Genomic DNA, 23602 nt, shown 5'->3' on the forward strand with positions numbered 1-23602 from the left:
ACGCATCTATCTATCTTGACTGCGTAGTGTGGTGGCCCCGGTACACAATTTGGTACCGAGGCCACAATATAATTAAAAAACCCTCCACGTGTCGGAATTCCACCAAACAAGTATCTGGACTGCATAGTGGGGTGGCCCCGGTACCCAATTTGATACCGGGGCCACAATACCTCCTCCAAACATGCTACAGACAATTCGTCATTGAGAGACCCCAGACAGACAGGGTCGAAGTGTTATTGTTTGACTTTGTAAACCCAAAAAAATGTCCCTGTTGCACTTGCACATAGTCGTGCAATGAAGACTGACTTTTTCATTTAAAGGCACGATCTTTAAAGTGTCAGAAAGAGAGAGAAGACACAGGAGAGGAGAGTTGTAGCTGGGGACCTGGGGTGGAAGCTCCCAGGCTCCCCCAGCATTGCCTGGAAGTCTGAGCGTGGTGACTGAGCCAGGGCAAGGAATGTGTGCCCTGGATGAGGGGGAGAACTCCATGCCACTATAGTGAACCCAAGAGAGAGGGGGACACTGCACATGGAAGAGGCCCTGGAGTGAGGGCTGCTACAAGAGGCATGGTAGCTGTAGTGTCAGATCCTGAGGCTGAGAGTACACAGAGTGACGTGTCAGAGCACAGGAGACATTATCCCCGCAGAGGAGGGATGAGCTGCAGTTGAGAGGTATGTTGTTGAAATAGGACATGCACACTTTAACAAACCAATCATTTCAGCGACAGGGCCTACCAAACAACTTTGACTGAAATGATTGGTTTGTTTGGGCCCCCACACCAAAAAAGCTATTCATCTCTCCCTGTACAGACTAAACAGGCTCTACTGAGGCAAGATGTCGTCCTCATCCTCAACCTCTGATTCCTCTCCCCCTACAGTGTCTACTTCCTCCTCATCACACATTATCAATTCGTCCCCGCTGGACTCCACAACCACAGGTCCCTCTGTAGTATCTGGAGGGCAGTGCTGTACTTCATTGAGGAATTGATTATTCATTTTTATAAACATCATTTTTTCAACGTTATGAGGAAGCAACCTCCTTCGCCGCTCACTGACCAGGTTCCCCGCTGCACTAAAAACTCTTTCCGAGTACACACTGGAGGGGGGACAACTAAGGTAAAATAGAGCCAGTTTGTACAGGGGCTTCCAAACTGCCTTTTTTTCCTGCCAGTAACAATATGGACTGTCTGACATGTCTACTTGGATGGTGTCAGCAAAGTAATCATCCACAATTTTTTCTATTGTGACAGCATCCAATGCAGCGAGAGTAGACATGTCTGCAATGGTTGGCAGGTCCTTCAGTCCGGACCAGATGTTATCAGCATCCCCGCCAGTGCCTCTTTTGGGAAAACTGAGCTTTTTCCTCGCAGCCATAGATGTGGAAGAAAATGAGGGTGGAGCTGTTGGCATGTCACGGTCCTCTTCAGAGGACAATCTCCTGACCAGCAGGTCTTTGCACCGCTGTAGACTTGTGTCCGCCGGAAACAGAGACACAACATACGCTTTAAACCGAGGATCGAGCACGGTGGCCAGAATGTATTCCTCTGACTTTAAAAGAGTGACCACCCTCGGATCCTGGCAAAGCGTACGAAGGGCTACATCCACAAGAGCTACATGCTTGGTGTAATCGCAATGGCTTACCAGCTCCTCCCTCACTTTCTCCAGCTGCTTCTGCAACAGCCTGATCAGGGGAATGACCTGACTCAAGCTGGCAGTGTCGGAACTGACTTCTCGTGTGGCAAGTTCAAATGGCTGCAGAACCTTGCACAACACGGAAATCAGTCTCCACTGCGCTTGACTGAGGCGCATCCCCACTCCTTTGCCTATGTCGTAGGTGGCTGTGTAGGCCTGAATGGCCTTTTGCTGCTCCTCCATCCTCTGCAGCATATAGAGGGTGGAGTTCCAGCGCGTCACAACCTCTTGTTTGAGGTGATGGCAGGGCAGGTTCAAGCTTTTTTGATGTGCCTCTAGTCTGCGGTAGGCACTGGCTGAATGCCGAAAGTGTCCAGCAATTTTGCGGGCCACCGCAAGCATCTCCTGCACACCCCTGTCACTCTTGAGGTAATGCTGCACCACCAAATTAATGGTGTGGGCAAAACATGGGACGTGCTGGAAATTGCCCATATTTAATGCCCGCACAATGTTACTGGCATTGTCTGACACCACAAATCCCCATGAGAGTCTAAGTGGGGTAAGCCACTGGGAGATAATTTCCCTCATTTTCTCTAATATGTTGTCAGCGTTGTGCCTCTTATTAAAGCCTGTAATGCACAATGTTGCCTGCCTTTGCATGAGCAGCCATTTTGTAGATGCTGCTACTGATGCAGCTGTTGCTGTTGCTGCGGAAGGGGATGCATCTACCCAGTGGGCTGTCACAGTCATATAGTCCTTCGTTTGCCCAGAACCACTTGTCCACATGTCCGTGGTTAAGTGGACAGTGGGTACAACCGCATTTTTAAGAGCACTGAGGACACTTGATCGTACTTCTCTGTACATTTTTGGTATCGCCTGCCTAGTGAAGTGGAATCTCGAGGGGATTTGGTACCGGGGACACAATACCTCCATCAACCCTCTAAATCCCACTCCACTGATGGCGGACACCGGGCGCACGTCTAACACCAACATTGCAGTTACAGCCGCAGTTATACGCTTTGCAATAATGTGACTACTATCGTATTTGGTGGTCATGGCAAACGACTGTTGGACGGTCAATTGTTTTGTGAAAGACTTAGCGGTCTTACGACTTCCCCTCTGGGAAGATGACCGACTAACAGCAGCAACAGCAGCAGTGGCAGTAGTAGGCGTACCGCTGCAGGATTCCTCGGATGAATCCCGTATTGAGGAGGACTCAGTCTGGCTGCTGACTTGGGCTGCAGGACTGAATCTGATGGAGATTGTGGAGGAAGTTGACGAGGAGGGTGTTGCTGGTGTGTATCCAACTGGACCACGGGATTTAGGTGTCCCTGTACCGATGAGGGTCCTAGCCCCAGTTCCTGAACTAACCACTGAACTATGAAGGTTATTCAGGTGACGTATAAGGGAGGATGTTCCTAGGTGGGCAAGATCCTTACCCCTGCTTATTTGAGCTTTACATAAGCTACATATTGCCATACATTGGTTGTCTGGATTTGGATAAAAATAACTCCAGACCGAAGAGGTGCATTTTTTGGTCTTCTGACCAGGCATGACGATGGGCTTTTTCATCCCATGAACATCAGCTGTTTCCCCCCCTGGTGCCTCATTTACAATAACCACATCACCATCCTCATCATCAAGTTCCTCCACAGCGCCAGCTACATCATCAATAGCCTCCTCCCGAGCCACCTCTTCCCGTACAGTGATGGGAAGGTCAGGCTTGACAACCACCAACACCCTTGGACTCGCCTTGGGGATTTGTGATAATTTCTCTTTAGAAGGCAGAGTTGTTTGCTGTTTTGTTGCTGACAGCATAACTCTCTTCAATTTTTTGTAGGGGGGGGGAGGAGGAGGAGGGCTAAGATCCGTGGGTGAAGCTGAACCACTAGTCATGAACACGGGCCAGGGCCTAAGCCGTTCCTTGCCACTCCGTGTCGTAAATGGCATATTGGCAACTTTACGTTTCTCCTCAGATGATTTTAAGTTTCTCTTTTTGCTACTTTTTCTTAACTTGGGCTTTTTGGATTTTACATGCCCGGTACTACGAGATTGGGCATCGGGCTTGGAAGACGACGTTGATGGCATTTCATCGTCTATGTCATGACTAGTGGCAGCAGCTTCAGCATTAGGAGGAAGTGGGTCTTGATCTTTCCCTACTTTATCCTCCAAATTTTTGGTCTCCATTATATGTAGCACAAGATACTGCAGAATGTGTGAACTTGGTAATATTGCAGTACCAATGGACTTATACTGCTGGATTGGTTTTGCAAATTTGGTTATAATTATTATATATTTTTTTTTTTTTAATTTTTAATTTTTTTTTACTTTTTTTTTATTTTTAAAAAACTTGGGAATAGTGGGGAAATAACTATGCCCTTAGAAGCACAGAGCACAGGACACAGCACCACTGGACTGAACAGGACACGGCACAGGACCCAGCAGCACTACGGAACTCAGCAGGACAGAGCACAGGACACAGCACCACTGGACTGATACTGCAGAATGTGTGAACTTGGTAATATTGCAGTACCAATGGACTTATACTGCTGGATTGGTTTTGCAAATTTGGTTATAATTATTATATATTTTTTTTTTTTTAAATTTTTTATTTTTTTTTACTTTTTTTTTATTTTTAAAAAACTTGGGAATAGTGGGGAAATAACTATGCCCTTAGAAGCACAGAGCACAGGACACAGCACCACTGGACTGAACAGGACACGGCACAGGACCCAGCAGCACTACGGAACTCAGCAGGACAGAGCACAGGACACAGCACCACTGGACTGATACTGCAGAATGTGTGAACTTGGTAATATTGCAGTACCAATGGACTTATAATGCTGGATTGGTTTTGCAAATTTGGTTATAATTATTATATTTTTTTTTTTTTTTTTAATTTTTTATTTTTTTTTACTTTTTTTTTATTTTTTAAAAACTTGGGAATAATGGGGAAATAACTATGCCCTTAGAAGCACAGAGCACAGGACATAGCACCACTGGACTGAACAGGACACGGCACAGGACCCAGCAGCACTACGGAACTCAGCAGGACAGAGCACAGGACACAGCACCACTGGACTGATACTGCAGAATGTGTAAACTTTGTAATATTGCAGTACCACTGGACTTTTACTGCTGAATGTGTGAACTTGGTAATATTGCAGTACCAATGGGCTTATACTGCAGGATTGGTTGTGCAAATTTTGTGGTAATTAAAAAATATTAAAGTAGTTTTTGGTATTTTTTAAAAAAACTTTTTTTTATTTTTTTAAACACAGGGGAATATTGGGGAAATAACTATGCCCTTAGAAGCACAGAGCACAGGACACAGCACCACTGGACTGAACAGGACACAGCACAGGACCCAGCAGCACCACTGACCTCAGAAGGACAGAGCACAGCACACAGCACCACTGGACTGATACTGCAGAACACAGCACAGCACAGCACAGCACAGCACAGCACTAAACAGCACAGCACTAAACAGCACAGCACTAAACAGCACAGCACTAAACAGCACAGAGGACCACCTAACACACCCTCCCTCTACCCTGATCAATGCCCGAGTGAAGATGGCGGCGACTAGCGGGGAATTTATAGGATCCGAGTATCGCAAGATCCGACAACGGGATTATGAGTCAGAGCCTCAGTTTCACTTTTGAATTTGGCGCCAATACCCGGATCTGTCTCGGATCCGACTCGGATCCGCAACGTTCGGGTGGGCTCGGATTTCATAAATCCGAGTGCGCTCATCCCTAGTTATAATAACATTTATAGTTGCTAATTAACTTGGAAATAACATCTAATATATATATATATATATATATATATATATATATATATTTAAAAGTATATAACATACCGTGCTGAACCTGGGGAAGAGACGCAAAGCTGGCTGTGGTTCCACAGGAAATGAGAGGAAAGGTTTAATGTTCAGGTGACGCTGGACCATGGCTTGTGGGCTGCCAAACAGGGCAGGCAGGCTACCACATCTGTTAATACTCCCTGAAAAAAAAATATAAGTAGCATTGAGTGATGCAATTCAAATTACATATATAATATAACACTGTGCACTGTATCTAGAGCATCAGTAGAGAACATTTTTCCACCTTCAGAAATATTTTTATTTATTGGTATGTACATGACATCTTATAACATTTACTATATATTGTACGTTGACTCATCTATCCTCCTTTTGGGCCTGATTCATTAAGGATCTTAACTTAAGAAACTTCTTATTTCAGTCCACTGACTATTTTTTCATGTAGCACACAAATACTTGATAGCTTATTTGTACACTGAAATGTAAAGTTGATATGTGTGTGCTACATGAAAAAACAGTCAGTATTTAACTTATGTGCAAAACAGAAAACTAATTTGCACCCCTTGCATTGTAACATGGTTTTGTCCAGGAGACTGAAATAAGAAGTTTCTTAAGTTAAGATCCTTAATGAATCAGCCTTATGTCTTTATCTTATCCAGAGTTGTTGACTTTCATTTCAGTGTTGTTCTGTACATTGGATATAACTGTATCCGCAGAGCTGTTTTAGGTTGTATTTAAGGGAAAGATAAAGAAACAACTCTGCCTGGATGACATAAAGGCTTTGATTTTAAAAAAAAATCGAAAGATAAAACAAAGCGTTTACTAAAACTTCCAGAAAAGTATTATTATTATTTTTATTATTATTATTATTATTATTATTATTATTATTATTATTATTATTATTATTCCTTATTTATATGGTGCCACAAGGTTTGTTCATGTATTTTTTTTTTACAAAATACATGAACAAAGCAATAAATTATAGCCATCTTTAGGTGAAAACCTCCTTAAAGGAAGAGATTGTATGTTATTATCTTAATAACTGACTGCAAGTCATAAATATTATTTACTAAATTACAGAAATGCTGATGAACACATCTAGAACCACAACTTGTAGTTATTACTGTTACGTCTGACCAATCTTTAAAAATGTTTTATTATTGGCGTGTAACCCATCCATCTGCTGTTGTCCTCCCCTAAGTGTTTTTTTTTGTACCTATTGTTTAAAAATTTTCAATAAAAATTCAGTGCTTAAAAACTATAAAAAAAAAGTTTTATTATAAATGGAGCGATAATTATCATTATTTTCCTGCAGTATGGTATTCTTCTAGTGGGCTTATTTATTAATCATTATTTTCCTATCAATACCCCGAAAAAACTGCTGTTTTTGAGGGAATAGAAGCAAATCTAAGTGTCCTGCAAATGTATTAATAGTGCATCGCAGCAGATATCATAGACCCCTCTCCTATCTTTCCTATGGTCACTATCACAAAGTGACCTAAGGCTCCTATTTACTAATGTCTGTGTGTTTAACAGGAACCCTATCAATCCTTATCGCAAAGATAAGGATTGAAAGATTGTATGTATTTATTAAAAAAGCTTCCAACAGGAACAGCAGTCACAAAAAACTGCTCTTCCGGCGAAGATCCCTCTCCTGTCTTTCCTATGGTCACTATCGCAAAGGTGACCACGATAGTGACCGGAGGGGAGAGCAGTAAGATGGGGTGAGGGGTCTGAAGATCCCTCTAACACAATGCTCTCCCCATAGAGCAGACCTGAAAACTTACATATGCGGTAATGTACACCAGTCTGAGCTAGCGTACATTACCGTATGTGTAAATGCCCTTTCATCACTTGTTAAATTGTGGAGTAGAGCAGTCCCCATAGACATCAATGGATGTATTTCGAAAAAAAAATGTAAAGCAGCAGATATCTACGATATTAGCACAGTGGCTAAGTGGTTAGCACTTCTGTCTCACAGCGCTGGGGTCTTGAGTTCAATTACCAACCATGGCCTTATCTGTGTGGAGTTTGTATGTTCTCCCTGTGTTTGCGTGGGTTTCCTCTGGGTGCTCCGGTTTCCTCCCACACTCCAAAGACATACTGGTGACATACTGGTGGTTTGCAATCAAAATTGACCCTTGTCTCTCTCTCTGTCTGTCTGTCAGTGTCTGTATGTATGTTAGGGAATTTAGACTGTAAGCTCCAATGGGGCAGGGACTGATGTGAATGAGTTCTCTGTACAGCGCTGCGGAATCAGTGGCGCTATATAAATAACTGATGATGATGATGATATCTGCTACGATGCACTGTTCATAAATTTGCATGATACTTAGATTTGCGTTTAATTTACAGGAAAATAATGATTAATAACCTGGCCCCCATAAGTGTTAGACTATGTACAAGAACACAACGAAAATTGTTTCACTTTACAATGTTGTGCAACAACTTTGGACTCGGCAATTAGGAAAGGTAATTACTTTAATCTTCCATAGTCCTAAACCCAGACCATCATTTTATTGTTATTGGAGAAAAGTTATGTCAGCATTTTTTACAATCTAAGTGACCTCAATAGATTCAGCTAATTTTGCAAAGTAGACATCAATATGGCTGTAACAAAGCTAACGTGTTTTCTAAGCTCACTCACTGTGTCTCAGATTCAGGTTGTTCTCATCCGTCTGGGGTGAATCTAATAATTATGTTGCCATTTATATGGCCTACAAAAGAGCCCTTTGATGTTATGCTGTGTGCGGAGCTTTTTAAACTTCACAGGTCTTTCGGGTCTATGCACCAAAGAGACTGCTGAGGTTGTGCAGGCTCAAAACACATCGTTGCATGTATGAAAAGTTTGCAATCATTAAGATGAATCACAACGTACAACAACACACAAACTGCTGGATAGACACCAAAAGGACAGAAGCTGCTCTGATCGTGCTTTATATTTTCTGCTAAAAATTTGTAAAGATTAAAATTCTTTCTTATAATTAAATAAAAAAATGTGCATGTAATTCATGAAAGCGGTGCCTGACAGTAGCCACGCACCAAGGAAGGGTTAATGATGGCCAACGGCTAGGGTTGCTCTTTTCCAGTTTTCACTGGCACTGCCTGCTTTTGTGCTTGCCATGTCCGAGTTTCAGAATACTGCCCAGATTTCAAGGACGCTGAACATGACCCATAAAAATAATGGTTTCTTGAATTAAAGTGAAATAATAACCGGTTGGATCAGAGGGGGAACAGAGCAATGTAGAGCAGGGACCTTCTTCTGAGCATGCTCGGTCCGGCCTCCAGAACAGAGGCCTCAGAAGAGGCCACTGTTCTGTTTTCTTGAGAACAAAGGGCCTGATTCATTAAGGATCTTAACTTGAGAAACTTCTTATTTTAGTCTCCTGGACAAAACCATGTTACAATGCAAGGTGTTTTGCACATAAGTTAAATACTGACTGTTTTTTCATGCAGCACACAAATACTTGATAGCTTATTTGTACACTGAAATTTAAAGTTGATATTTGTGTGCTACATGAAAAAACAGTCAGTATTTAACTTATGTGCAAAACAAAATCCTAATTTGCACCCCTTGCATTGTAACATGGTTTTGTCCAGGAGACTGAAATAAGAAGTTTCTCAAGTTAAGATCCTTAATGAATCAGGCCCAAAGTGAGGACCCGCAGCTACTGCCCCGGAGCAGAGATTTCTTCAACTTTAACTTATCTACTGCACATTAACACTTATTTACCGCGGATTATCACACGGGGACGACGGCAGACGTCAATTCATCAAGTGACAAAAAGCAAAGCTATCGCCATCTCAGGGTGGCGTTACCTTTTCACAGTAGAGACTTAGCTTGATCCCTCGCTTGGTCACATCACTGTGTGTATGTGCTGACTGGCATGCACAATAGCTATACAAGGAATGAATGATCACTTCCATCTTTTGACGCAGGGTTAGACTGATGGCGATAGACTTTGTGTTATGGAATAGAAGAGGGGTTTTTGCCAAGGCTCACGCAGTAGCCCAGGCATGATAAGTATCAGTAGCACTAAATTATGTATCACAGCGATACAGGATGGTAATTACCGCTGCCCAATAGCCACCGATGATAGCCACCCATTAGCCACCGATGATAGACGCCCACTAGCCACCGATGATAGCCACCCACTAGCCACCGCTGATAGCAGCCCACTAGCCACCGATGATAGACACCCACTAGCCACCGCTGATAGCCGCCCACTAGCCACCGATGATAGACACCCACTAGCCACCGCTTATAGCCGCCCACTAGCCACCAATGATAGCCACCCACTAACAAATGATAAACTGAAGGTGCTTAGACCCTAGTCAAACACACCTTAATATGAATACACAAATTAGAACAAAGGGAAACGAATTAACAAAAAATGGGGATTGAGAGACCCCTTAATAATTGAATAGAAAATGGTTCATAACTGCAATTATTTACAATGGTGATATTTATCATACTGTCCACTGCGCACATTGGTTTTAATATCAGCAAAACAAGTCAATATTTACATCAACAAATGTTTACTCCAAGGCTAGGACTAAGGTATATACAAATATAATATTTATATTAGTATTAAAACACCTGTACTGTAACAAAAAATAACAATAATTATAATAATTATAATAATATGCTCACCCCTTTTTCCCCATAAACACAAACCATAGGTCATCTGCCACTATACGTGTCTCAGCAGCTGATGAGTATGAGTGAGTGTGGAAGGGTTGCACTTATTTTGGCATACAATATTATGCAGATAGGTGAGTCACTAGCTCCAGACAACAGATATCATGTACAGTATATACGTAACATCCACCCACTCGTACCAGGTGCAGTCATAAGCTGTACAGACATCCCCGCTCTCTATAGGACTAGGATTATTATATGCTACATATGTATTAACCATCTGTTAGCCAAATCCTGCTGTAATATTCTACATTACAACATCTAAATATTTCACCTTTTTCCTATTCTTTTCTCCAGAGCAATACATAGTGACAGAAACATCACACTGCAGTACATTATATCACAGTATTGTAGGATATTCCAGCATTTGTTACATTTGTTACTGTAAACCTGTAAAGAGCACATTGTTTGTGTCCATATGTCAGAAATAGTTTAATCTCTGGTATAGTTTAATTTTACTTTTTGGAAAATGAACTTGAAAGTTTCTCATAGACTAGCTTCTTCAGAGATCTTCCTAATATCTCCCTGCTCCAACTAGACATTCACCTTTGTGCAGAGCATCTCACAAACAGTTACAGTCCCAAAAATGTCCCAAAAGTTCCAAAATTCAGGAGTCTCCTGGACGTTCTGGGAGATTAGACAAGTTTGGTGTGTGGTTATTAGCTGAGCACACTGCATTACGTCCCACAAGGTCAGGTCATTCAGGTTCACTGTTGAATAACTAGTCTTTACAATGTTTATTGGCATATTGGTTGCAAATCTGACAGTGCAGAAGTGAAATGAATCTGGATCTGTACGTGTCAGGCTAATTTACAAAGATGAAAACTAGTTAATGGGTTGACCAGTAAGTGAAAGTTTATGCATTACTACTTAATATTATTTTTTTAATATTGTGACTTTTATAGTAGGATGTATTCTTTTTCTTAAACTTTTTATTATAAAATTTGACCTTTTGGTGTCTTGTGGCCTTTTTTTGTTTGGTTTATTTAGGTGCTTTGACTCAATTTTCTATCCATTCATTTTATTTGCACTTAGTGTGAAATTAACAGGAATATACTAATTAATTTAAGCAACAAAGTGTAACTGTGATGCCAGCTAAAAGGCAAATGTCTACTGTGAGAGTAACTGCACGGCAAGAAGCAGCAAAAAGACGAAGGGCTGAGGGGGATAAAGCCCGACCACAAACTATGACTGGTGACCAAAGAGAACGCGAACATGATCATCGTCACCATGTAAATATGACTCCTCAGCAAATTGCCCGTCACAATCGAACAATCAAAGAACGAACAGGACAGAGGTAATATCCCGGCAATGCCTACAAAGTCAGCAAACAAGATGCCGCGCCGTTCTTGATGTCGGTAACTTTGATGAAACAAATATTGATGCTTATAACTGTGTTCCCATGAACGGTATTTGTGAATTTTGCCGCACTAAGCGTTTTGCAGCTGAGCACCCATTTGACAAACTATTCAATCAATGCTACCAGAAGTCAAATTGGGTGCAATAAGATTTGCCCCTTTTGTTAATGAAAGGACAGCATGAACATTCAAAAAACACTCTTATTTTTTTTTGTTATTTTGACGGGCTTTTAACCAGTGACTTTATATTCAGCTATTACTGCAATCAACTGAACAGTTCTATGAGTTGAACACCAGAGGGAACCAGAGAGCTATAAATCATCTTAACATTCACACTAATCACTTTATATATTGCATTTCCTAATAAGATACTTAGCTACTGTCATTGAGCAGAATACCTGTATGTAAAGTTTGTAGGTGAAAGAAACACATTAAAAACATCAGTACACCAGAAATGTAAAGTTACATTCAACATATTGTAAGTAGTGCATGTAATTACGTGATTTGGTGCATTAGATGTAGTAGCACAACATCGCTGATCAGCAGCATAACTACCACCACGGTAGCCCATATGGTTACTATGATTCAGTGATCTATGGCCTATACACTCTGAAGGCATCCACTATGCTCTCTCTCTCTGTCTTTGCTAATATGCAGCGGGTTGTCATGTTAAAAAGGAGGTGCTTCTCCAACAGTGTAGACACAGAGTGACTGACAGCCTGATAGTCTTGCTGTGCAGTTATGTAGTGTGTAAATTGCTGAATTTATACACAGGGGCACTGTCAATGATGTCATAGAAACTTAAATCATTGCAGTCTTAGCTTTTTGACCTGCTTTACATCCCCTTCACGATAATGTCATGATGTAATCTGCACCTTGGACCTCAGTCTCTACCCTACAGCCAACATAAAAATGCAGCTCTATGGACATACAAACTATGAAAAATATGAAACGTGGAGATGTTGCCTATAGCAACCAATCAGATTCTAATTATCATTTATTTAGTACATTCTACAAATTGACAGCTAGAATCTGGTTGATTGCTATAGGCAACATCTCCTCTTTTTCAAACCCGCAGTTTAGTAAATCTAGCCCTAAGTGTGGAGGTTTTCAAAATGAAGGGATGAGGTGGGGGAGGATGTTAAAAACTGAAGCTCCCCCCGAAAAATGCCTTTTCAAAGTCTTGTACACCCCTTCTGTATTGCCAAATCTAATGTAGGCAATCAGCCAGCTTCACCAATTTTTCTTTGGTAATATTTACAAGGATCTGAAACAACTTTTGCATTTTTCTAATTGATTAGGCTGGTGAAAAACACAAAAGGGTGAAAAAAAGAAGTAAAACCAATGTATTTAGTAAAAGTTGCAGGTGGAGGTATACAAATATCAAAGTAACCTGAAGGTGGAAAACCCACTTAAATAGTAGTAATAAAAATTCATAGCTTGATAAATGTTAGGTTTAATCTAAATTAATCTAAGTTGAACTCAACATTGAAAGCATTATGGGGTAGGGAAGGACTGGATATTAGCTTACGTGATTAAATTGCTGGAATGATTGTGTAGCATTTATTTCATACTTGCCAACTCCCCAGGAATGTCAGGGAGACTCACGAAATTCGGGTCGGTCTCACGGACTCCCGGGAGAGCTGGCAAATCTCCCGCATCCCGCTACGGGCACCCAAAAATTACGCTATTTGCGGTGAATCGCGTCATTTTGGCCCGCCCCCCCACGACAAAACGGCATTTCCGTCACTGGGGGCAGGGCCAAAATGACGCGTTTGGCTGTGCCCCACCCCCTCCCGCCCTCCAGTCACGCCCCTCTCCTGGAAAGAGCTATGAGAAAGCAGGGCCGTAACTAGGGCTGTGCGACAGGGGCGATTGCCCAGGGCGCAACACTGAAGGGGGGCGCAATTTAGGAATATTTTAGGTTCATTTGGTTAAAATTGAGTGCTAGGGGGGCGGCATTTGTCTTTCTCGCCCCAGGCGCTAGAATTCTAAGTTACGGCTCTGTGAGAAAGTAGGCAAGTATGGTTTATTTTATATATGTGTGTAACTGGAGTGATGTGTATAAAGGCACATCTGTAATAAATAATAAAAATAACCAGGCTCAATATGACTAGTCGGGGAAGCTCAATCTCTTAACGCTTAACTATATTATATATGAAATTACAATGTTTACAAAGGTGCATCAATCAGACTAGATCTCATACTGCATATTTACAGGAACATACCTAAACTAAATATCATCAATAATAGTAATAGATGTACAACAAATACATTACCAGTTTACAGTTAGTACAAAGAGTATCAGCAGATATGGATGAAGGAGTGGTGGACCCTCCATTGTTTCAGCAATAATACTTTGCTCACTAGCTCCCCCTTGAGGCATGAGATAGCAGACAACCCCGCTTACAGTCTGTGCGAGTAGTGTATTCAATATGCCAGAAAAGTGAGTATCACACATTACCCATTAATGCCCTGATATGTTGAGTCATTCCGCTACATCTGTTCAGCTTTACCGGCAACATCTGATGACCTTTTTCAGGCTAATGATCATGATTTCTTCTGTAATTAGCGGTTGTTTCCTTTATTATACTATATATGCTTGGATGGCTTTCTGTTCCAACTACAATAATCTGAAAAGGATATTAACTGTCGCCTCTCACTTACCAGTTTATAAAGGATTTATTACTCATCTTACTTACACATCCTCATGTATCAATCCTATCCATTAATTCTATATTTAAACTTCTACAAATATATACTACATGTTCTTTATATATATATATATATATATATATATATATATATATATATATATATATATATATATATATATATATTATAATGGTTGTTCAGGGTAATTGTTATTATGGAGCTGAAGGATCATATAACCTCCTACAATGAGATTCAGCAGGGCTCCACTATGTGCCCCAGATTCCAATAATTGTTGTTTTTTTTAAACTAACAATACAATTTTATTTTAATCTAATTACATTGCACAGGTTTATAAAATGACCACATGTTGCAGAACACACTATTACTCTAATGTTCTGAATAAATTAAAACCTTCCAAAAGTAAAAACAAATATTCAACTGTATGGAGGGTATTCCAGGGCTTTCAGTCCGCAGTGCACTTGTTTGTATTTGACAGTAGTAATTGCTACTTGTGTATGTGTGTTTATAGACAGTGGCTAAAAAGTGATTTAAACATATTGGGCCTAAGTCATTAAGGCACGCTTACTGGGCACATCGTGCGCAAGAGATATGGCAGACCACCAGCGTACTTCTGTGTGCGCCTGAGTGTGGCTTGTACATGGCTGCACGGGAACACCCTACGTGCTTCTGCCCATTGCCTACCCTGTTCCCTCCTCCAAATCATAGACTGTAGTAAGTTTCATTTGCGCTTTGAGTTGACTTGGACATGGCTGCGTTCTGTTGCGTATCGTCTGGTTCTGAGGAGGCGCAGAGTGATTTTGCGCACAGAATGGGCAGATACATTTGTTAATGACCCATTGTGTGGTACTGATTGTGCAGTTCCATTTGAATGAACATGTGAAGTCCTATTTGGAAATGCAGATAGGGATAGATTATAAGCTCTACTGGGGCAGAGACTGATGCGAATGATTAAATATTTTCTGTAACACGTTGCAAAATATGTAGGCATAGCTCCCATATTTTAGTAGAAGGGTCCTGACTGGCAGACCTCAAAATGTGCAGAGCTTATACTAACATGGGTGGGGTTTCACTCAAAAGTGGGCGTTCTAGACGAATCGGATGGGGTTTTGGTTTTAGGACCGAGGGCCGGGCTAATTTTTGTCCTGATTTTGCATGTCTAAATGTTGGGAGGTATGTGTAGCTGCTATATACAGTATATATGAACTGTTAATAATAATGATAATGGAAATTTCTTTGATAACCATATAGGATGACTGCATTGTTCAATCCCACTGAAATGGAAACATTTGGATGTCAACATCTCCTTTGATGTGTTTTTCCCATAGACTTTTATATACACACATCTTGTAAAAGTGAATATGTGATCTCCAGTTTGAGCTTGATTTCAAGCCACAACGTTTATAAGATGTCACTGCAATAAGTGGTAAGAATGTCACTGTCAAATAAAGGGCCATACTCAGCGGACCATAGCTTCTTCCCGACCAGTCACTTTGTCATCTTGTAGTGGTGTGAGCAGATGCGATAGACAATGTCTCTTAACTGCTTGTAGCACAGTTGCCACTTCAGTGTAAGGAAAACAAGCCTCATTCTGCATTGTGTTAATTGAACTGCTGACAGTGCCTAGTTTATATTTGTCTCTGTTTACCAGGACAAAAATAAAATATTCTCTCGTCTTGGAATCTTCTGTGCAGATTTAGGTCACATATTGTTTATGGATTAACCAGCATTAGCTGCTTTGTATTAAACAGATTTGGCACATTGGCACATGCAGATTTAATCTAGGAATGGCTACAAGCAGGTCCAATAGCATATCCATAGCTATATCAGTGGCCCTAAGACTAAGTGGCCCCTGCAGCTCGCTTGACACCGGAAAGTATGAGAATTTTAAAGCTGCACTACCACCTAGCAAAATATTTGACTAAGGTGCCCCCCCCCCCATCGCCACCTAGCCAGAGAGCCACTGTGCTGTAACAGAAACATGGAGGAAACCTTGGGAATAATCGGCAGAGGGAGGGGCGCCTTAGAAAAATATTTTCATAGGTGGTAGGGCAGATTAAATACCTCATTAAAAAAATAAGCCACTCCATTTATAGAGCAAATAGTTCTGGTTATCTGTCCTACACTGATGAGCTCCAACAAGAGTGTAACAGACTGTTTGCAGGTGGTATCCAGTCTCAGTAATGGCAAGTGTCTAGAGCTGTATGTCCGGCAGCCAAATCATTGTCTCAACAAGGTCTACCATGTCAATGGAATACCTATACATCTTTGTTCCAAAAATGGAGTGGCTTATTTTCATACTCCTCCCAAATGAATTGTTCCAAACTCTCACTAAGGCCCCTATATATAAAAAAATGGCGATAGGGATGGATTTTTATCGCCATGATTTACTAAGTGTCCTAGTGTGCATGGATATGTGCATTCGTAACCCAGCTATGCATGGACAGTGAAACGGCCGGTGCAGTGACCCCTTGCAGTCCTATAATAAATAGACCCTACAGTCTTCTATACAGAGTTAATAGGCAGAGAATGAGGCAGAACGGGGGCAGTCGACTTCTATGTCACATGACCTCATCTGCACAGTGCAGGGAAGTCACGCAGCATACGGGTAATACGGAGTGCACTGTGCTCTCCGTCCTTCATGTAAAGACTGGCTATTTCAAATCACACATAATTGATTTAGGTACACTACAAGTTCACAGTGTCTTTACAAAATCTTCCACAGCAGCTAGGTCTCATCTTATATCGTGCTCCATTCACTCATGGCGCCTGGCTTGGAATAACTTGGCTTTCGACATCAGTAAATTAGTTATAACACTATACAATTGTTTGCAGCACAGTAAGAAGTGACAGACCAATGTGACCGAAGTGGGGTGGGGTGAGGGGGAAATCACTGGAGATCCAACAATAAAACAGGTTTTTCATGCTAAGCAATAGGAAAACTAAATGAAACATTCACAGTTTAGAAATAGGTGACATATGGAAAATTTATGACAAGGCAAACGTGCAGCCGGCAGCATGAATGCCTTTTATACCTATTGTAAAGCCTTTTTCTTCCCGCAAACGTACTCTTTTGAGGAGGTGCATTTCCAGCTGAACTTGGAAAGCCACAGCTGGTTACATAGAGTGTTTCACAGGGGAATTCTCAGAAATGGCAATGTGGGCTTACTCCTGGTTATATGTGAGGTGGACAGTTAAGTGTGCTACATTATTGTCCTCACACTTTACAATTCAGAAACAATCCTTATTGCCTCCCCGACACTGCTGGCTGTGATATATGTTGTACTTTAACAGGGTAGAATGTTCCAATTGAAGTGTTGCAGGTTCTATATATACATTATATATATATATATACATGGAGGACCAGTGTCACCTATTGGTGAACCTGCCTTCTGCTGCTCTTCCATGTCCTTTATACACTGAGAGTGTGGTGCTCGGCTGTGATATCACACCTGTCAGGATCTGCCTGAGCTTCTACTGTAGCTGCCTCGACATGCTGCTTCTCTTGGCAGCTCTTGTCTTTGGACTACTCTGGACTTGTTACTTTCAATGTATTCTGCAGTACCTCTAATCCACCAGAGGTGCTGCTATTGTGTCTTGCCTTGTCTCTTCTCACTACCAATGGGTAACCTGCTGCACTACCTAATCATCTGTGTCAGGCGCCGTCTCCACACTGACACTTGGTGCAGGAGACCGACGCCTGAACCTTTACGGCAGCCGCGTCCCGTTGCCTAGCAGCGGTACGTTATCTCCACTCACCTGTCGGCAGTCAGCATGTCTGACCGCCAAAATCTCCCTAACCTAATCAGGATGCACCTTATGGTATATAAAGCACCCTCTGACACATGGTGCCAGAGTATTGGTTTACTCCTGCTCCAGCGCTTCCTGAACTTCAGATCCAGTGTTCTTCTGTTCTGACTTGGCTTCCTGTTACTATTCTCCTGTGTTTCGTTTTGGTACCTCGCTGCCTGGCTGGTTTGAATATTTGGCTTGACCTGACTTCTCTCTGGATCCTCCCTGTGTACTTTACCGCTCGGTTGGCTCTGACCTGGATTGCCTGACTACGCCTGTCTACTACTGTCGCTACAATGGCGACTGTCTTGGAGAACCGCGACCTGCGTACCCTGTGCATCAAAGCCCAAACTCCCTTGTGGGGGTCCCTGGTGAATACTGGGGGTACGTTAGACTCCGCGCCTCCCTGTTCAGTTGCGCCAATACCGGTTAGCGGCCATCTCTGCAATTCCGTGACAATCTGCATCTGTTGTCTCCTTATTTATACCTGCCTCTCCCAGTTACTTTTGCTGGTCATTGTTGTTTATGTTGTTGTGCTTAACATTGTTGTGGTTACTTGTTTCTTCTGTTCCCTGGGACTACTACAAGCTGCTTGCTGACAGCTCTTTACCTGGTGTCTCTCCACTCAGCCTGTTTACCTGCACCAGCCCTATTCCTCATTATTACCTGATTTCAGCCTCTCTCAGAAATCCTTGTTCAGTGTCTGCAAAACTCAGTTTGTACCATTTTCTGCATTATCTGGATCACATCTGTTCAATAAATATCATATGCTTTCACCATATTCTGGGCTCCATAGCTGTCTTTTCCCAGCTTTTAGCATTGAAGTGTGACAACATCCCAGTGTCACACTCACGATCTGCCACGTATTCACTGTGTGTCATTAGTAAGTTGTGACATGCCGACATATTCAATGGATTTCATTAGGAACTTTCATTACATTACGTACACAGTAGACTGTGCTGTAGGATAGATTTCAGACAGGTTAACCAATGCTCTGGTAAACCAAGCATGTGTAGTAGCCCTAGTTGTGAAACCTGCACCTTCATCAGCTCCTCGTCTTACATGTAACAGCAATATCAACTTAATCTGATATGTGCAATCTCCAGAGCGGACTAAAATGAGGCCACTTTGTATATAACTTGCGTATAACTAAGACTTATACAGATTAGTTACTACATATCATATAATGTTTTGACACTATAAAATGCTGCGAGTTGAGATTCTCATCTAGTTTCATGGGAGGAACGGCTCTTACTGTAACCATTATGCAGTGTGATGTAAATTTAGTAGTTTCTGGAGGGACTAAAATTGTTCCAATCTCTCGTTGTTACACTGCTGGGTTCCCATTCTTGTGTGATTAGATCCTGCGATATAGGGATATTAGATGACTGGTAAGGGGAACTTGTATTGGGCAGATCCTTCCCAGGTCTCTCTGAGTTTCATCAACTCTATTATCACCACTTGGCACGTTTCATACCTAGCCAGTTATGACATGCCTATGCTTTCATAAAATACTTCTAATTACACCTGGTAAACTCAGCACTTAAGCATCAAATGTAATTAATCTCCCCTTGATTGATTCGATCCCTGAATATTACTTTTACTCAGTCCCCTCCCTTTCCAGTAACAATACTTCAATGGGGGTCCCAGAAGAGAGATCCAAGCAGCGCTAAAGTTATCGACGGAGGTCTAAACTACATGTAAGCTCTGGAAACACTGCACAGTATAGAGAAAGGCGGGAACGCCTGAAGGTTGTGGGCTAGAGGACAGTTATTTTACCAGCAAGGGAATTATACAAAGTGGGTGCAGTCCAGTAAGCAGGAATTGGGAGCAAATAATGAGTGTGGATGAGAAAAAAAGATTTTTGCCCAGAGTTGAGGTATTGAGTAGAAGGTTGACTGAGGTTGTTGCAGGTTTTTAATGGCTTGTATTTTAATAGAAGTGTTTTATATTGGAATCTGTACAGGCAAACAATATGAGACTGACTGAGCAGGGCAGCAGTAGCAGAACATTTGGAGTGATGAATGAGTCTGTCTGCTGCATATAGAATGGATTGTAGGGGTGAACGAAATAAGGGAATTGCAGTAGTCAATGTGGGAGAAGAAGAGTGCATGAATTAAAGTTGTTAGTTACACCCCTGAGAACCACCAAAAATGTCTAACCAATATCTGTGCCAACATCTTTGTGCACATATACTCTTTCTCTCTGGCCCCTATTTATTATGGGGCGGTGCTTAGCGGTCTGTTGAAAATAAAAAAAATATATATACCAACAAGAGTGGATGTAGCCATTTTCTGGATTGGACCAATATTCAGCCTATAAATTTAGACTAAATAACTGATATACATTGCACCTCATGCCGCAAAGATTTCGCTAGAGAGTTGTTGGTTCAGCACAATAAATAGCTGTTTACATTGATAGACATGGCGCATACTGTTTGTTTTACAATGCACATAAACCAGCTCAAATACAACAAGGAGCGGATCTGAAGATACGTGTGGTGATGACTTGGGGTGTAGGTCTGCTGTGCACTGTTAGACAGGACACTGCAGGATACGTCCAATATAAATATATGGAATATGGAATATAAATTCTCAAAAGAACACACAGAAAAATTTTAGAAACCTATTTAATGAGTGTCACCTGTCAATAATATAGTCGTTAATGGCAATGCATTAAATAATAAAAAATGTTTTTACATATTTTTTTTTCAATGGCATACATTTATTAGGATGTTTGAATGTCTACTATACATAAAATGAATTTTCACAATTGCTCCTGACTGCAAACACTTGAATCGGTCGCTGCTGCGTGCGCTTGTGATTGGCACACCCTTACCACACCCTTACCACACCCTTACCCTTACCATACATTGTCTGTGGGTCCCTTCCCTGCTTCGATCCCTCCCTGAAATCATAGGCTGTAGTAAGTGTCCTTTGCGTTGGAAGATGAATTGAACGTGGCTGCGTTCTGTGGCGTATGGTCTGGTTCAGACCATGCACAGAGTGATTTTACGGATGATGCGCACAAAATCGCCATTTACCTCCCTTGATGCCTGCTGCTTTTTCTTCCTCCTCTCTTTCCCACACGCTATCTATGAAAACTGTGACCCGCATCGACTGGAGAAATCTGAACTCTCCAGCACAGGATAAGAAGTTAGGATTACAGCTGCAGCCAAGCCAAGAGTTTCAAAATGTGAGTGTAATTCCACATCATGTTTATCCGTGTGCATATATGCCTGAAAGTACATCACCATGCATTTATTCTCTGTGTTTCCACATATACCGTACTTCCTCGATTCTAAGACGCCATTGAATGTAAAGCGCACACTATTTTCAGTACCACCAACAGAAAAAAAACTTTGATTATTTACATTTACCTCACTAATGTCAAAATGCAGCTCTACTTCCATGTTCTTCTGCACACACAGTATTGTATACACTACTATTGTCATTTGAAATATAGGGGTCTGGATAGCCCTGACCTTAAGCAGCTCTTACTAATACACAGACCCCAGTTATCAGGGCCGGTGCTAGGGTCCACGGTGCCCTAGGCATTTTTTAAAAAGCGGCGCCCCCCCCCCCCCCCACAAAAATCGCCCCCCCCCCCCCCGCAAAAATCGCCGCCCTCCTCCCTCCTCCCTCCTCTCCTTACCTTGTCTCACCACCGCCGCCTCTCTGCTCCGTCTCCTCCCCTCCACTCACTGACACCAGTAAGTAGAGGGGAGGAGACGGAGCAGAGAGGCGGCGGTGGTGACAAAATAGCCTTTTCCCCCCTCCCCGTCCATCTGAATGCTGTGCGGCGGCCGTGACAGGTATGGTCAGCGGTCGCCGCACAGTTTTAAAGTATTTTAGAATACTGTGGCGCCCTCCAGAGCCCGGCGCCCTAGGCAAGTGCCTAACCTTGCCTAATGGGAGCGCCGGGCCTGCCAGTTATAAGGATTTGAGCACGGATACCACTCCCCTTTACCTCCCTTGAACAATTAGACCCATATACTTTAATTTGTTCCTCTAAATTGATCTTGTTGATTTGTACCCAGCTTGTTTCTCTTTAAACCCCGTGATTTATACGAAGTGCTTATTTAGTTAGGCATGACAGGACTAGTCGTAGAGTCTTCCTTCCCTATTAAAGGAAAAACTCATATATCCAAACTGTAGGGGATCCAGCCAGTAGCCACAGGTTTAAAGCAGTGTCTGTCTGCAATGTGTTCGGTTTATGACATGTGGTGTGTGAATCTAACACCTTTATTTTTCATTACACATGGTGTCTGGTGCATCAGTACTGAGCATTTCAGAGGTTTTGTTTATGTAAGGATCACTTTCGATAAGCTGGCTTTTAGCAATTACAGAGCAAGTAATACGATGTAACCCCAAACTAATTAAGAGCTGGAAAATTGTCTCCCTAGTTAAACATAACAAAATCTAGCAAATGGTGTTTTGCCATCTGATAATGACTGCCTTGAAGTTGTGAGGAGCTACGGACCACAGTTCAATACATTTTCAGTACAAGTTTAATGCTTAACCAGAGATAAAACCAGTGGTTCTTAGCCTTTTTGGTGCTATAGGCTCAGTAAATGGGCCTGATTCATTAAGGACAGTAAAGCAAAAAAAATGAGTAACTTTGAACCTTTGCAAAACCATGTTACAATGCAAGGGGTGCAAATGAGTTTATTATTTTGCACATAAGGAAAATACTGGCTGTTTTTTCATGTAGGACACAAATATTTGATAGCTTTATTTTTACACTGAACTATAAGTTGATATAGGAAATGCTCTACCCCAATTTTAAATCTCTGCACACATTTTAAATTTACCTCCCCCTCCAATGCAACATGGCTTTGCCAAGGTTCAAAGTTACTCGGGTTTTTTTTTTTGCTTTAACTTCCTTAATGAATCAGGCCAAATGTGTTTAGATTTATGGCACACTTAAGTGATAATAAAGAAGCAGAGCATTAAATAAGGTGGATGTGCAGCTTTCATATTGCAAGACACCAAAATCTGAATGTAGATTGTCCATACATGGCTTCCAGGAGCTGCCAGGGGGAGGTGGGCGTGCGGGGGGCAGGGCTCAGTAAATCGCAGCATTTTGGCCCAGCCCCTGCGATATAATGAGGACAACGCGTCATTTTCATTGCGGCATTTTGGATCTAATTCTGCCCACTTCACTAGCAAATGGGCAAATGCGGGAGTCTGCCATACTTTCCCGGGAGTCCAGGAGATCTAACCGGAATCCAGGAGTCTCCCGGATATTTTGGGAGAGTTAGCAAGTATGAGCCTAGTTGTGTGCAAGGTTTACCAGATTGTGGGAGTAGTTTTACACAGCAAGTAAATTGTACGCAAGTTTGCCATGTAACAAATTATAAGCTATAATAAAACACAACAACACAGCCCTATCTGACAAGTATATAACGCAGAGCCCCATTTGATGAATAATATACAAGCTAGTATGTGCAGTTAGTTATTGAAGTGACATGGAAATAGTCTGTCCACTGGAGAAATCAAGTCAAATATATAGACACATCACAAAATGTCTCTGCACTGTGGTCCAATCAGATCTGGGATGGCACCTAGGGCCCAAACCTGCAGACAATATTTGTCTGTACCTTGTTGCTCCTAGTAAC

At 41.9% G+C, this 23602-nt stretch overlaps 1 protein-coding gene across 2 annotated transcripts in view; it reads right to left on the reverse strand.

Annotated features, from left to right (window-relative positions):
• ZNF385A (zinc finger protein 385A) overlaps positions 1-23602 on the reverse strand; it is a 271869-nt gene that overhangs the window by 85862 nt on the left and 162405 nt on the right. For both annotated transcript variants that reach the window (XM_075199238.1, XM_075199237.1), the window contains one exon: positions 5497-5639. In XM_075199238.1, coding sequence (XP_075055339.1) covers positions 5497-5639 — 143 coding nt within the window. The remainder of the gene's footprint in view (positions 1-5496; positions 5640-23602) is intronic.

Source organism: Mixophyes fleayi, chromosome 2, assembly GCF_038048845.1.
Source record: "Mixophyes fleayi isolate aMixFle1 chromosome 2, aMixFle1.hap1, whole genome shotgun sequence".
NCBI classification, from domain to species: domain Eukaryota; kingdom Metazoa; phylum Chordata; class Amphibia; order Anura; family Limnodynastidae; genus Mixophyes; species Mixophyes fleayi.